This window comes from Varanus komodoensis, unplaced genomic scaffold, assembly GCF_004798865.1.
Source record: "Varanus komodoensis strain SLA01 unplaced genomic scaffold, ASM479886v1 scaffold81, whole genome shotgun sequence".
NCBI lineage: Eukaryota > Metazoa > Chordata > Lepidosauria > Squamata > Varanidae > Varanus > Varanus komodoensis.
The window spans coordinates 1,138,648-1,154,689 of record NW_025336495.1 but is presented as its reverse complement, the minus strand read 5'-3'; the positions used below and the strand labels follow the sequence as shown (position 1 = coordinate 1,154,689).

At 52.4% G+C, this 16,042-nt stretch overlaps 2 protein-coding genes across 9 annotated transcripts in view; one reads left to right on the top strand and one right to left on the bottom strand.

The window, feature by feature from the left end:
• Positions 1-8,152, top strand: part of LOC123036667 (merlin-like) — a 37,169-nt gene extending 29,017 nt beyond the window's left edge. For 5 of the 6 annotated variants that reach the window (XM_044456060.1, XM_044456061.1, XM_044456058.1 and 2 more), the window contains 7 exons: positions 253-366; positions 978-1,100; positions 1,315-1,532; positions 2,221-2,326; positions 3,644-3,771; positions 4,031-4,190; positions 5,894-6,408. In XM_044456060.1, the coding sequence (XP_044311995.1) occupies positions 253-366; positions 978-1,100; positions 1,315-1,532; positions 2,221-2,326; positions 3,644-3,771; positions 4,031-4,190; positions 5,894-6,169 (1,125 nt within the window). In that variant the 3' untranslated portion in view covers positions 6,170-6,408. Of the gene's footprint in view, positions 1-252; positions 367-977; positions 1,101-1,314; positions 1,533-2,220; positions 2,327-3,643; positions 3,772-4,030; positions 4,191-5,893; positions 6,409-6,944 lie in introns of those variants that run through there. The other variant, XM_044456063.1, reaches the window with a different exon arrangement.
• On the bottom strand, positions 7,894-15,454 carry SBDS (SBDS ribosome maturation factor). 3 transcript variants are annotated; one of them, XR_006417186.1, is made up of 6 exons: positions 15,293-15,454; positions 13,750-13,879; positions 12,712-12,912; positions 11,581-11,745; positions 8,769-10,456; positions 7,894-8,425 (listed from the first exon to the last, which is right to left on the bottom strand). XR_006417186.1 is itself a non-coding variant. In XM_044456065.1 (6 exons), the coding sequence occupies exons 1-5, from the start codon at positions 15,418-15,420 to the stop codon at positions 10,328-10,330; spliced, it is 753 nt and encodes a 250-aa protein (XP_044312000.1). In that variant the 5' UTR covers positions 15,421-15,454; the 3' UTR covers positions 7,894-8,425; positions 10,294-10,327. The 3 variants fall into 3 exon arrangements, 2 of the variants coding, with proteins under 2 accessions (XP_044312000.1, XP_044311999.1); XM_044456065.1 differs by having other exon boundaries at positions 10,294-10,456; XM_044456064.1 differs by having other exon boundaries at positions 7,894-10,456.
• Between the last annotated feature and the right edge of the window lie 588 nt (positions 15,455-16,042).

Sequence of the window (16,042 nt, the reverse complement as noted above, 5' to 3'; positions counted from 1 at the left end):
TGTCCTGCTTGTGCGCTTCCCAGAGATGGTTCCATGATATGGGCTGGAAAGCAAAGAAAGACATTTGGATTACCCGGGAGAGCTAAATCAGGCCTCCACAGTTTGGCACGGCGTGGCCCCGAATCCTGCCTGGGGAAAGGCTCTTCTGTTTGCATCTTGCTTGTCAGCTTGCTGGACCCACCTGGCTGGCCCCTGTGGGAAGTGGGAAGCTGAGCCCCTGGCAAGGATGCCTCTCGTGTCCCTTTCCTGCAGATCACGCAGCTCTTCATTGGAAACCATGACTTGTTCATGAGACGGCGACGTGTGGATCCCATTGAAATCCAGCAGATGAAAGCGCAGTCCCGGGAGGAGAAAGCTAGGAAGAAGGTGACACCTGCCTTGGGCGGCAGAGGCGGGGGAAGGGGTCCTCCCTGGCCAGTGCTGGCCGGGAATGATGGCGATTGCAGCCCAACATCTGGAGCGTACCAGCTCAAGACACTGCTCAAATCTGCAACAGGATTCTGTATTTGCTGTGACTGACGAACACGGCAATTTATTATTAGGGAGGGAAGCTCTTGCAAATTGGATGGAAATCCATTCTTTCCTCAATCTCCTCCAACGGCTGGGGTGCCTGCAAATAGCTGCATCTGTCTATTTGGGCAGAGGAGTTTGCTCAAATCCCTTGTAGTCTCAGAGCAGAAGAAAGCGGGGTGACAATGCTGTTGACGAAGCTGTCCTTTTGAAGGGGTTTACGGCTGAAGAAGCATCAGAAGGGGGGGGGGGCAGAACAGCCGCCTTGAAACTGCCACCGCGGCTTCCACCAGGCTGGGTGGGCACCCTGTCGCCCACGCGTTTCCCTTTTGGACCTTGGCCGGGTCGCCGTGCCCAGCCAATGCGAGCCGGGCTCCGCTCTTGCGCTTCTGCGCATGCGTGGCTGGGTGGGGGCTGCACGTGGTGGGGCTCGCCGTTACGAAGCAGCGGGTGTGCCCCTTCTCCAGGTGGAGCACCAGCGCCTGGCCAGGGAGAAGCAGCTGCGCGAAGAGGCCGAGCACGCCAAAGAGGAGCTGGAGCGGCGCCTCTTCGAGGTGGAAGACGAGGCCCGGCAAGCCAACGAGGCCCTGGTGAGCACTGCCGTGGTGATGGGGCCCAACAGGAGCTGCCCCAGGGCAACAGCCAGCATCGCACGCTGCCATGCTCCAGGCGTGCTGGATGCTGGCTGGGGATGATGGGAGCCGCCATCCAGCACCTCTGGATGGACACCAGCTGGGGGGGGCCACCTGTTGCCTCCATCTTGTGGCCCCCCAAGGCAGCAGCAGCTCTCTCGCCCCCTCCCAGCACCGCTCAGAGGCCGCCGCAGAGCTGCTGGCCGAGAAGGCCCAGATCGCGGAGGAAGAGGCCAAACTGCTGGCTCGGAGCGCCGTGGAGGCCGAGCAGGAGCGGCACCGGCTGGAGCTGGCCGCCCTGAAGACCGAGGAGGAGAAGCGGCTGGTGGAGCACAAGATGCGGGAGGTGGAGCTCATTGCCCGGAAGCTGGTGAAGGAATCGGACCGGAGGTGATGCCCGCGGCGGGGCGCTCGGCAGCGTGCTTCTATGCCAAGGCGCCCGGAGCCAGTGTGGCCGGCGTGTGTCGGAGGCCGTGCCCTGCAGGGCTCCCTGAGCGGAGCCGCTGCCTCTTCTCCGTGGCCGCCCACGGGTGCCCGTGCCTCGCCTTGGCCCAGGCGGTGGGCTGACAGGCAGGAGAGGCCATGCTGCGGCGTTCGCGGTCCCTGGTCTGCCTGAGACTTAAGCATGGGGAGGCAAGGCCGGAAGTGCTGGAGGAGGGGCGCAGCTGGTGGCCACGGTGGGCAGAAGGCAGTCCCATCAGGGAGGGGCCGTGGAGGGTGCCTCTGCTGCACCGCTAGGCAACATGGTCTTTTTGGAGGGCGTCTTTCAGCGGAAAACAGCCGGTGGTACATTTGGGTAAAGAAGTACCAGCAAGGCCCAAGCACCTTGACGTTCCCTTCCTGGGGATCGTCTGCAAGAAAGCCAGCACTGGCCTGCTCTAAGGGAGCCTTTCCCACGCCGGTACCTTCTAGCTGTTTGGACTGCAATTCCCATCTCTCCCAGCCTGCCTAACCATTGGTCAAGCATGCTGGCTGCTGTAGTCCGATGCATCTGGAGGGCTTCAGGCTGGGGAAGGAGGAATTCCTTTTTTTAAAACCATGAGATCATGTACTTATGAAGGTGCATTTGGTCTGACAGGGCAAAAGAAGCCGAGCATCTGAAACAAGACCTGCAGGAGGCCAGAGAAGCAGAAGAAAAAGCCAAGCAGAGGCTGCAAGGCGTTCGCAGACTTAATCATTTCCCTGTGAGTTTTACTTTACGGGGCAGAATAGCAGCAGTGCCCGCTTAATTGGGGGCTTGAGAAAAGGCAGCTCTGACCCACATGGGCTTTCATGGTTGGCAGGCTGGCAAATAATAATCCTGTGGCACATGATTCTTGGGAGAGGTGGGAGACGTACAGAAAAGCAAGAGTTCTTGGCATCATTCCCTGCTGACGCTCTCCGTGAGCCCGGTGGGTGGGAAGGTGGAAGCTCGTGGGAGTGTGCTCAGTTCGTTTGAGCAGCCACACATTCATTGACAGCTCTCTGTGGCGCTCATTTGGAACACACGACACCTTCAGGCACGAGGAGGAGCAAATTTTAAAGGAGGGCACTAAGAAATGGTCGAAGCTGCAATTTTAGCATGTCTGAAGAACTCTTGGCATACAAGTGCGTTTTCTAGAGATAGTCACCCCAAGTTAATGGCCACCTTGATTTTAGATTTGAGTGCTATTGGATGTGGGCCAGTAGCTCACTTTGACTTGCACTGAATTCATTCCTTTTGGAACCGTCAAGTTTGAAAAGTGAAAAAGTTTCAGCAGCGATGTTCCTCCGCTACCCACTCATCACAGAGACCACATGTTGGCACTGCCAGCCTAAGAATTCCTAGGGCCAGCTGTATCCATGAGGATGACAGCGTTGCTGGGCAGGCTATTCGCCTTTCCCTTCTGGGTGCCCAAGCAAAAGTTTCCTTCCCCTCGCGTGTTGCTGGCGCCTCCTTCCTGGACAGGGTGCAGCGGCTCAGGCCCAGGACCCGGGCTGGGCTCCTCAGATGGCCCTGCCCGCTTTCCCAACTGTTGTGCAGCTGCTGACGCATTCTGGGGGCTGAAACACCTCCCGGGGCTTAGCTACCAGCAGGTAAAGCTTTGTGCTAAATGAAGCTGTTGTTTTTGATATTTTGACACTGCCACCTGGAATGTGCTCTCCATAATGGAATTTGGCCTACAGGCTCCAGGGGCATAGAAACATAGAAACAGAGTGAGTCAGAAGGGGTCTCTGGGGCCATCTAGTCTGACCCCCGGCTCCAGCTGGCTCCGCTCACGACATGCTCACCATGTGCATGTCCAGCCTGTCCTTGAACACCCTCACCGATGGGGTCCCAACCACCTCCCGGGGAAGCCCATTCCACACCCTCGGGGTCCCAACAGTCAGGAAGTGCTTCCTGGCATCTATATGGAACCTGGGGTCCCTGAGCTTTGCTCCGTTGGAGCGCGTCCTGGCATAAACAGTTCTTTTCGAAAACCTTCAAGATTTTTCAGACCTGTTCCTAAACATGCACTTCTTTCTATTGCTGCCTCTCCCAGCACATCGCCAAGTGCACCCAGCCCTTTTCTGTCGACGCCAGGGACCCCAGCACTGACAAAGGCCCCTTAAAGTTGGATTTGCGAGACAGTGACTTGAAGCGGCTCTCCTTTGAAATAGAAAGAGAAAGGTAGGACTCTGACAGCGACACTCACTCTACTCTCCAGAGTGAAGTTCTGCACCAAATGGAACTTGATTCTGCAACCTCTGTACATTTGCGCAAGAACTCAGCTCTTCCTGCACAGTTCAGAGGTCACTGGACCAGGGACTGATTTTTCGGTGTTAAATAAACAGAGTATTGGTGGTCCAGTGTCTGCCCCAGGTACCAGTTTCCAGGCGTCTGCAGCTCACCTGATTTTCATACTCATTTTCATGTGTCTGCTTCACAGATTAGAGTACCTGGATAAAAGCAGGAAATTTGAAGATCGGTTGAAAGGACTCCAGTCCAAAATCACTGCTCTGAAGCTTGAAGAGCAGCAGACGGGGCTCTTCTCACACTGGACCGAAGTCCTCGGGAGCTGGGAACACCCCATGGGCAAGCCGTGCAAGGTTCAAATGCGGCCGAGCCATTTATTCCATCATTTACTTTCAGTGTCTGTGGAAAACCTGTGCCAAGCCAGGGCAAATGCCCATGGGCTAGCACTGCACCTCGGCCAGTGGCCAGTCACTGAGAGAGCGTTTTCGTCTTGCGACGCTTAATCTTTAAGAACGCCATCCTTTGATACTTGCCCAGAGACAGGGGTGCAGTGAACTGTCATGATGGTCTGGGAATGTGAGCATGTGGTCACCGGGGTTCCTATCAGTCCTTAGCCAGAGTGGCCAGTGGTGAGGGATGATAGGAGTTGTAGCCATACTTGTATTAAACCAGTCTCCCCAACCTTCTGTCCTCCAGATGATTGACCTCCCATGGCTTTGCTGGCTGGGGAACATGGACATTGTAGGTCGGCCCCCCTGGAGGACCCCAGGCTGGAGGCAGTGACATTAAACCCCTAATCACTGATTATGGGGAAGCTCCGATGCTTAAAGGCACCAGGGCGCCTACGGACAAGCAAACAGGCAATGCTCAGCCCTGCGGAATTTGTCTTCAAATTCTTTTGAACAAAAAATCCTTTTGTTATTGAGAGAAATGTTATTTTAAATCAGGAAAATGTACAGTGGTACCTTGGCTCACAAACTTAATTTGTTCCAGGACTCTGGTCATGACCCAAATTGGTTGTGAGCCAAGTTAAATTTCCCCATAAGGTTCAACGTAAATAAGGTTAATCCGTTCTGCAACTACTTTTTTTTAATCAGAAAAATGTGAAGCAAAGTGACAAAGGACAACAAAGATCATGGCCATCCCTCCTCCCCACTGAGCACGAGCGCAGCCATCTCCCCGCCCCCGCAACACGACCACGACTGCACCCGTTATTCCTGCACGTGCCTGTCATTCCAGCGCTGGGAGGGTGGGGGGAGATGGGCGCGATCGCAGGCACGCTTGTGGGGGAGACGGGCGCGATGGTGCTGGGCGGGAAGATGGCTGAGATCACGCTTGCACTCGTGCAGGAAAGACGGGTGCACTCTTGGCCATCTCCCCCCCCCCCCCCGCACGCCACCAAATGCGGAGTTTGTGACCTGAGTCAAAATTTTTATGAAATTTTTGTTTGTGACCCGATTTGGTCATGAACTGAGGCGTTCATGAGTCGAGGAACCACTGTACTTTTAAAAGTGCACAAATGTGAAACAGGGTAAGACATGAAAACACAGTTTTGGAGGTGGAATTTATGTACATTTGGATGGATGCACAATTTCAAACACAGAGGCAAGTTCAGAAAGCTGAAACATTGAGAACTCCAATCGTGTTCTGGTTTGTGGTTGCCATGGGACAGCCTGACGTAATTTGAGAGCAGAATCGAAGCTCCCGCACCTCTCTGCTTCAGCCCGACGTGCTTTTGAAGGCCACATTCCATGGAAAGGCCACAGGCAGGCAGGACTTGCTATATAAGCAGCTGTGAACTCCTTGCTAGCCTGTGTGAGGCATGTATTTGTGCCTGTGGGTGTTGACACTCATTCATCTCAAGTTAGTATAAGACGTTTCCAGGAAAGGAACTCTGCAAATGATCCGAGTATTTTGCCCAGTGTCTTTGTAAAGCCTCAATTCCTAGAATTCTTTGGGGAATGCCACGAGAGAGAAATGGCGTCCAAAACACGTAGCGTACATGCAGCCTGATTCAACGGACAGCCTTGCTTCATGGCGCCTGTGTTCTCTCAAGGCCCCTCTGTGGACGAAGGCCTGCGACACGGACCTGCCAGACAGCTCGCCGCAGCCTTTCTCAGCACGTCAGCTCAATGGGACAGGTGGCTGTGCGACCAGAATGCCAGGAGAAGGCCCCTCTCGTCACATCACCCTGACTGCCAGTCATGTGGGGACAGGACCATGGAAGCATGTTAAGGTAGGTGTTCGGCTCTCGTCATCCCACCAAGGCACACGCTGTCCTCTTTGCCAGCCAGTTTCTTGGGCTGCGGAAGGGGTAGCCTTAGGACCTTAGAAACATAGAAGCAAGGTGAGTCCGAAGTCCTGGGCCATCTGGTCTGACTTCTGGCTCTAGCTGGCGCCACTCATGTAATCCCCCACCTTGTTCCTAAGCAGAGCATTATTTCTGGCAGCAGCTGGGCAAATGCTTCTGGGGCTTTCCCATGGGTTGTTCCCAGCACCCGGCACTCAGGTACACAGAAATTCCATTCAGCTCCCGTGGCTAATATGCCTATCGGTGAGCATCCTCTACGGAGCCTTTCTAAAAGCTTTCTCTGCAGCGGGTAAGGATGGAGCTGGTTGCAACAGCTTCCGGTTGCCAATCGCTGCAATTTCTGGACTGTGGGACACCTGGAGGCAGTGGAGGGGGAGGCAGGAAGATCCAGAGGGGGCAGGTGCTGCCTTTCTCCAGCACCAGTCGTGACCTGTCCGCCGGCTGTGGGTCTTTGCCATGCCATAGTGGATCTGTGGTGGGGCCAGCGCATCCTTACTGCCCTGTGGCCACACTGGCTGCAAATGCTGCGAGTTGCTCTCCAACACATTTGCAGGGAGCCCGTTAGGAATGGCTGCTTTAGGAGGAGGTCTGAGAAGCCCTCCGTTGCTTCTCTGGTGCCAGTGGGAGATTCATTCCCTGCTCCACAGATCCATGTCCTTCTGTAGCTCTTCGTAACATCAGCCTGCCTTGTGACTTTCATTTCTCTTTCCTGAGCTCCAGATTGTGCACATCGCCCGCCTTTTCAAGCTGAAGTCACGGTCTTTCTTTCTCCCTTCACTGGCAACTTCTCCCTTAGGTTCAGCAGCACAAAACTGATGTGATCTATATCTGAAGCGCCTTCCTGTGACTGAGCAGAGCTCTTGAGCTGCTTGATGAACTCTAAAGGCTGCCTTTGGATTCAGAAAGTCTGCTGCCACTGAAGCCGGTCAGATTTCTCTTTGGTTCCCAGTTGGTGTGGCTTTCATTCCAGAGTTGATCAGAGGATGCTGGCTGACCTAGAGAGCAGGGGCAGGCAGACCTGCTCCGCCTACCTAGAGGTATTCTAGAATTTTGCTTGTGAATGTTGATGTTTCTCATCCTCATATGTAGTTAGGAAGAAAGTGGATATGGTCAAACTACTTTCAGCCCTGAAGGCCAAGTTTAGCTTCATTCAAAGCAGCCCTGAGGAGCTGCATTCCAGTGAAAGACAGGTCCAGAAATGCCAGCATGTTTCAGCTGAAAACTTTAACTTGAGCAGCATTTCAGCCCTTTAGAATGGGGAGAACTGTGCAAAACTGGGAAACTGCCCATTGGTGGTTGGTTGGAGACGCACAGTAAGATGCACTGTTGAAGAGACAGGAACATGATTGGGCTATGTGTCCCATTAAAGCAAAGGAAGACCATGAGATGGACAGACTCCAGCAAGGAAACCCCAGCCTCAAATTTAGAAGAGCGGAGCAGGTCTGTCCTGGACAGGGCTTTCCGGAGGGGTGATGTAAGGTGAGACACCTTGACGGCGCAGCAGCTCCGCTGAATGCCACGGCAGGGGACTGCAACAGCTTTTAAGCATTTCAGAATTTGTGTAAATAGTGTTTATATGGATACATATTGAGATGTTTGTAAAGGGTTCTCCAGCTATTAGTATCATGGCTTCGATTAAAGAATAAAACCTAAAATGAAGCCTGTAATGACAGCAATAAAAGAATGCTAAGTTCCACTCACTGACAGCACCATATTCCTGTGCAAACAAACAGCAGCATTCAGACTTGCTTCAGAAAACTTTATTGGCTACATTACAGTCAGATCCCGTGCATGCTTACTCAGAAATAAGCACAGCTTTACTTCAGTGGGACTAGCTTCTGGATAAACATGGTGAGGACTGGACTGTTAGTAGCCCACCCAGCAGATCATGCAGATTAAGCAGTTTGGAATGAGAGGAAAAGTTTAACAGGTGGCTAATTTTCATGGCGCTATCTTAACAATATTTCATAAATTCCAATAAACAGCCTTCCGTCTCTTTTGGAAGCCCCATTCTGTATCTGCAAATAGTTTAACATGGAGAAGTAGTGCCACAACCGACAAGACCACATCTGGGCCTAGTCCTCCCCTGCAAAGCACCCCAAGCTTTCTGGGTCTGTGCTTCCCGACTGCGTGGCCGCAGCAGCTTCCACAGCTAGTTGCCTTTCTGTCCCTTTGAGTCTCACATCCCTTTTCTCTGTCGCAGCAGTCACATTTCCTGCACATTTCCTGCACACAAGGCCAGGAGGTCTGTGACAAAGGGCGTCACTGAAGATTTTGCTGTTGAATGGAAGCAGTGGAGTTAGGAGACACCGACTCATGAACATTAAATCTGGATTAGAGGCTTAAGACTAGTCTTTCCTGCCCAGTTGCCCTGCGCCTGTCATTCCCAACCAAACATCTGGGGACAGCTGTGCAGGGAAGGCTGCCTTACTGGCATTGTCTGCCCAGGCCTGTTGGAGCCTTTTCCTGAAGTGGGATTTTGTGGCTGGATTCGTTTTTGGGCCATCTTAAACCCACTAATGAGTTTTCCAGAGCCTCTTTCCAGAGTTTTCCACTAACCCTTCCAGAGACAGGCTCAGTGGGGAGCTCTCAGAGGAACGTTCTTCCGTGTTTCACTCACCGCCAGCAGCTTTCACGGCTTTTTCGGCGAGCCCCGGGGGCTCCTCTTGATGTCAGGCAACTTCTGACCAGCAGCTTTTACTCCTCTGCACAGCACAGCACAGCACAAGGACGTGCAGCTTCGGGCCTGCCAGCTGTTTCTGCTTTTGGCTTCCATCTGCCCTCAGCAGCAGCTCTGCTGGGGAGGGCTGAGGAGCACAGAGGACAGAGTGTCTGCAGGAGCCCAGGCGGGTCTTCTCTGCTGCATGCGATACGTTCCCTTTCCACACTACCAGCCCTGATGAAGCGCGGAGGGAGGGGATCGCTCGCATCCACGCCAGCTCTCCAAGGGACCCCCCCACACCCTCATGAGCATGCGTGCCGTTTGCTCCAGCCATGGCAACTCACCAGTACAACAGTGTGGTGGTGCTGCTGGGGATATTGTCTTGTCCCCTGAAGTTCTGAGTGAGCATTACAGCTTTTGCCTAAACTGATGGTTCCCTCCAGATGTGCTGGGAGTGCGACTCCCATCATGCCAGCTGGGATAGATGGGCGCTGCAGTCCCAAACCTCTGGGAGGCACCAGCTTGGGGCAAAGCTGCACTTGCACTTGGGAAGGTGAGGCCCACAGGAGTCCTCACAAGAGGTGTCTTTTAAACAGCCTGCACCTTGTGGTCTAGGAAACACAAGGCTCAAAGCAAGAAATGCCTTTCAGCACAAAGCATCTGTCAGTAGAATAGTCAAAGGCATTTTCCTACAGGGCAACCAGCTGGGCCTCATTCATTCACTTTATCCTGAAACCGTAAACAGATGCAACAAACAAGAACAATCCAACACATCTTAGCAGCTCACAGGAGCCCAGGCTGAATCCAAAGGCCCTCTTTGCAATACATGCCAATTTCCGTATTAATGTAAACTCTCTCCACCACGCAGGCCCTTACATACTCGAAACAGCTCAATAGCTCTTAGTGTTTTTTGCTCAGACCAGTGTTTCTGCAGTTTACCTTGAATCAAGCATGAATCTCCAAGAACCAGATGCAGGGCCCTGATGCTGAAGAAGAGGTTTGGGGGGCTGAATTTAGCTACAGAAAGAGGTGTGCATGGGCCCGCGAGCCACAGGTGGGCCATGTGCAGAGCTGTGTGCATGGAAGCCGTCCCAGTGCGAGTAAGCATTTGGGCCACACCTGTAAGCAAGCACCGGGGACTGCCCATTGCAGTGCACGGCCGGAAGGCTTCACACAGGAGTGCGTGTCTGTGCCTGCAGAGCTGCGCGTTTGGAATGCTGCAGCCCGTGCCTCTGCCAATGCTCAGCCCCGCCCTGCAGCCCACGGCAGCCCCCCAGCCTCAAGGAAAGGCACACAAGCATTCAGGCGCTTCACAGGCCCTTGAGGCCATTCTGCCAGCAGGACCAATGGCGCCATTTCTGTCCTTAGAGGAAAGCGAGGCGTGCTCCTGAAGGTGCTCCCAAGGGGGAGTCACACCCAAAGAAAATACCAAACCAAACAGGAACACAGTGCAGGCCAGTCCAGTCAAGGAAGTCTTTAATACCATCTTTGCTGGCGGCGGCGGCGACAGTGGCGGGCTACTCCAGGCGCTCATCCCCCTCCTCCACATCTTTCAGGCTGAGCACTTCCAGGGTCCCCTTGCCTTTGGTTTCACACCGGATCAATTCGTCCATCTCCCGGAAACAACCTGGATCCACCAGGCAGACCTGCAACATTGGCCCAAGCATCAGATGGGAAAAGGCACAACTTGCTCAGCACCACGGCAGATCAGGCTGTGGAGTTGCACGGCAGCTGGCTTCCCCTGAGGCACCCCACCCCCCAGGGAACTACTTCTTGTACCTGCTCTTTGTACCTGCCCCTTCTAAAGCCATCCATGCCACCATCACATCTTGAAGTAGCAAATCACACACTGTACTCCAAGAGCACCTCCAATCTATCTCATAGGATGACTGGAGCGCCAGTAAGGTGGGCAAATGAGGAAAAACATCTTCCTTGTCAACCTCTCTAAATCAGCATTCTCCAACTGGCCACCCCCAGACCTATTGCTCTGCAGTGCCCATGGAGGAATGTTGTCCATGGGGTTGCGATGGGTCGGGCGCGACTTCGAACAACAAATAAGAGCTCTGCTGAGTCAGACCAGAGAGCCACCCTCCTGCTTCCAACCATGGACAGCTAGAAATCCCACAGGTGAGGTAGAAAACTAAGAACTCTCCCTTGATGTTAACTTCTAGCAGGTCCTTGGAAAGTCAGCAAAGAATGAGTGCCTGGCCTACTCACCACACCAATCCAGGGACCTGGAAAAGCTTTGCCTAAAGGGCCTTAAGTAAACGGTGCCACTTGCATGCCAGCGTGATCTTGATTCACTTGGTCATGGGTCCTCAAACTACGGCCCACGGGCCAGATCTGGCCTGCCGTGGCCATTTATCCGGCCCACCTTAGGTTTTGGACTGTCGGGCCCATGCATGCACGGTGAGGTGCCGGCTTGCTCGGAGATCGTTTTGGACTCACTCGGAGAAAACGATCTCCACACACACGTGTCCCCTCACGGGCCTGCACCCCCACCCCCTCACCGGCCCGCACCCACCGCCGGCACCTTTCAACTGGCCCCGTTGAAAAAGTGCGAGGACCCCGGTACTTGGTAGTAAGTCCTACTGGACGCCATGGGGCTTACTCACAAGTGAATCCACCAAGGTTAACGTTACTCTCCATTTCTAGTCTCCAAGCAAGGCCACAAATCTCATCTACAACCAGTGGTGATGCCAGTACAGCCTTTCCTACCCCTACAGAAAAATGCTTCTGGGGGAGAAAAGGAACCTGCGCCTCTGCTTACGATTTCCAGCTGCTCGTCAAAATCTTCACTCTCGATTACTTTGATGAGGGGCTTCAGTTTCTCTTTTAGTTTTTTGCCCTCTTTCCGCGGGAGCACCAAGCGCAGCCGCATACGTGCCCGCTCAATCTGCATAGTCTCCTTCAGCTGCTTGATGACCTCCAAAGCCTGCAGGGAAGCCAGACAGAGAAAGGCTCAAGATGGTCTTTCCAGTTACATCTTTTCCTTGTGCTTCTCTGAAAGAGTCCAGAATGACGGATGTCACCTTAATCCTGCTATTTACACTTAGCCTTTTAAAATTTGTACTTTTATAGTCTTTAATGCTGCTCAAGCAATATGACTAAGTTTTCACTAAGTTTATCTAATGACTGTTTTAGTTCTCAATCTTTCTGGTAAACCACCTTGGTTGGCTGCAGAAATTGAATAAATACTTCAAAGAAACCGTCATTTCATCCTTATAGCATACCTGTCACTCAGGCTAACAGCCTCTGGCCCAAAATCACCAAGCAGTCCTCCTGGCGGAGTGGGGACTTGAACTCAGGTCTCCCCAGCCTGAGTTGAACTCTCTTAGGCAGGAGGCACCTGGTGACTTCCAGATATGCTGTACTGCAGAGTTCCATCATCCCTGGCCCTTGGCCGCACAGGATGGGAGTTGTCAGTCAATCAGGTTGGAGATGGCAATCATATATGCCAATCCTCAAGGTTCTGTAAACTTCACAAGCTTTCAGTGCAATTCTATGCATGCCTACCTAGAAGTAAGACCTGCTTATTCTCTAGGAAGTGCAGCCTCAAGTCTTGAGAGTGCTCTTCACTTTTTATTGATTTCATAATCTAGAGTCAAAATTTATTTTTAAATGCGTAGTTGGTTTTAAAAGTTTTGTGGCACAATAATCTGAACCGATTTTACGAGAAGGCATCTTTGCAGAGGGTTTCACATAAGGTACTGGGCCATAATAATTTTTACTAGCCTATCAACTGAAATATTTTAAGGCATTTGCCTCCAGTCAGAAAAAAGAAAAGCCACTTTTGTGACACTGCCCGTGCCATTACAAACCCCTTCCAGGCCGTTCTGACGCTTGGCACGGCTGCGGCACACCTCTGGGCACAAGGCGGTCTCCCGCAGGGGGCCTTCACCTGCTGCTTGGTGCTCTTCCCAGGTTTGACCGAGTAGTGAATATCCTTCATGGCCCTCTCGATCAGGATGACTGTGTAGGGACGCTTCGTTTCTGGATTCACACACTTCTCGGCCACGATGGTGGCGATGTCGCGGAACATCTGCTCCAGCTGCGTGTGGCGCTCCTTATCCGATACCTGCAACTCCCCTTTGGCAAGGATCTGAAATGAAAGTGTCAGGCTTGGACTTCGCTCTCTTCAAATTCAGCTCCTGGAAACCACGTCTGTTCCGTGGGGAGCTAATCCAGGATTCTCACACTTTCAGGCATAGCTAACACACGGGACGACACTTAACCAGCCCCTGGAAAGTGGCTCTCCTAAAACAGCTTTGCAAAACTGCAGATGTTCTCATGAAAGAGAACAGCTTGTTCTAGTGTGTGTGCAGACTGTAAAGTGCCAGCTGAGGTTATCAAACAAGTGTTAGTTGTTAGGCAGCAGATTGATAAGGCTTACAATGACTGACACATCGCTACTCTGCACCGCACAGCTAAAGCCCCTGGGGGTGAGGACAGATATAAAACAACACGTACCCATCCAGCAAAAACTTGCCTAGAGAGATGCAAAACAAGCTTCCCTGGCCTGATGCCCTCTAGATGTATTGAACTGCAAGTCCCATCATTCCCAGCCACCATGGCCAAAGATGGGAGTTGACATCCAAATCATTTGGAGGCCACCTTGTTGGGGAAAGCCAGTTTAGAGGCTAGTCTGTACTGTTCCAGGGGTTGGGGAAATGTGTAGGCTGGCAAAGGTTGTTGCATCGCCCCTCGTCCGCGCAGCATCGCCCCAGCTTCCGTCGCCCCTCGCCAGCGCAGCCCTCAGTGAAGGATAACGGAAGCTGCAGTTCCACTTTTCTGCACTGCCCGCTGGTTCGCATGCACTGCGCGTGGTCGGCATGGTGTTAAAAACCTAAAGCTAAAACCTGACGGTAAAAAGGAGACCATTTTAACAGGGGGAAGGCGGGCAGTCATCCCCCTTCACTGAACATTTCTGGGAGCCTACCATCTTGCAGATTTCTGTCTGATCCTCTGTGCCAAAAGCTTTGACAAGATCCTCCTTCTTGGCCACCTGACCTTTGGAGACATTCACAAAGACAGTAGCTGTCTGCAGAACTTCATCAAGGTCTTTTTCCCTAAAAAAGCAGATTTATTTTTAATTTAGAAGACAGGCTGACAGTATTACAAAAGCCCTGGATGCAAGTAAAAGCTGTGATGCTCAGCCTTTCAGGTAAGTGGAGCTGTGGATGAGTCAAAACAGACTTCACCTTGGGGCACTGTTCAACTTGAGCATGTTGGCTACTGACAAAGTGGTAGCTGCTGATCCTGCCTCTGCCCCTAAAAGGCAATTAGATCAAGAAGGGACAATCTTTGAAGGCTGTGGGCACTTTAAGGGCTATGGCAATTCAACCATCTGTCCTGGGCACCTTTGCAGCCAATTTGTGCTTATATGCTAACTTCTCATTATTATACCACCAGATCTAAGCACTAGCGCAAGACAGAGAATTAACTCTGGTTCAAATCATCACTCTGTACATGAACAGAGTCAGCTGCTTCTTTCACCTACAGATGCTCCCCTATGGAACATACACCCAAGGTGACAGGTTGGGCTGAATTTGGCCACACATTTTGCAGATGCTCAGAGACCACCTTTTCTTCCATGTGAGTTAAGAGGCTTAAGAAAATAACAATTCAGTTCTTGTGAGCTAAGTTTCCTCTTCTCTCTTTCACAACAACAGACTGTTCTTTGGCAAAAGCTCTTTATTTCCAATCTACAGCCAGCGAAGAAAGAGTCTCTGAGCATGCACAGAGCAGTCTGTTGACCCCAAACTAGAAATTATTTCTGAAAACCCAACTTTTGAGGAATCCTGGACCCCACCCATCAGGGAGTATCTTTCTGGAGACAGGCAAGCTTCCTGACTATACCCCTCTAATTGGCGGGTCCTTCTCTCCCAACAAGGTTCATGGCAGGTTGCTCTGGTTCTGCACTTGCAGGCCCTGGCCATTTTGGATTGCAAGTTCCATTAATCCCAAACAACATAGTCAGTGGTTGGGGATGATGAGGACTGCAGTCCAAAGTGCCCGGAAGACTCCATATGGAGGAGAAACCTGGCTTTAAGACCTGCAGTCTACACAGCCTCAGATGTTATTTTCTTATTTTTTCTTGAGGCGTTGTTCGCTTTCACTGAAAACTATTTATTTAGCCAACTTATATGTCGCCCCATTCGCAAAAAGCCTCGGGGCGGCTTCCAAACTACAATTTAAACTTCCAAACTACTTAAAATTACTATTTAAGAGCCCATTCTTTTGGGATACTGGCCGCTAACTTCAAGCCTGAACCCTTCAAGTGTATACAAAAGAGACTGAAATCTGAGGAGCGGCCGGGCGGGAAAACAGAGACACAAGTATTTTGTTAAGCGACCCTTCTACACTCTGCATAGGCTCAGAGACCCTAACCCGTTTTGGCCGGGCGCTGGATTCGCCCGCTGATCTGTCACTCTCGCGCCACGCCCCGCCCCGCGCCCCGCCCCCGCGGCCTCCTCACTCACGCGCCGCTCCGCCAGCCGAGGACCTTGTTGCGGTAGCACGCGATCTCGAAACGCTTCCCCGCCCGCTTGGTGCGCACCACGGCCACATTGGTGAGGCGGATCTGGTTCGTCGGCGTGAAGATCGACATGGCGGCCCCGCAGCAGCCCTCCCCACAGCGCCACTGGCCTGCACTGCGCACGCGCGCCAACCGCCTTCCCTCCCCCGGGCACCGCCCGCTGGCGCGGCGCGAGCCAATGGGCGCGTTCCTGTCGCCTCTTCCGCCGGATCTCGCGAGGAATGAGGGGTGCTCTCCGAGTCGCTTCCGGGTAGGAAACCGAGCTCCGGGAGCCGTGGTTCCGGCACAGGAAGTGACACCCTGGAATATATTGGCATCAGTGGGGCTGGTTTGCCGGTTAAGAGGCTTTCAAGGCCTTTCTTACGCCGAAGCCATGAAACTCTGACTCTCGAAAGAGGCCCTTTTCATCTCCTATGCTGTTATGCTGCCTTTCGCGGCGCAGGCTGCCCCCACAAGGTGGCACTGAGCTTTAAAATTCTTGCAGCAAAAATTTATTTATTTACAACATTTCTATGCCGCCCCCATCGCAACAAAGCCTCGGGGCGGCTCACAGAGAATACATAAATACATACATAAATAATGATAATATAACAATTTAAAAAAATCGTTTAAAACCCCCCAGTGCATTCTCGGCTAAACATTTTAAAATCCTAATTAATTCAATAATCTAACAATTAAAATAAGTTTTAAATAA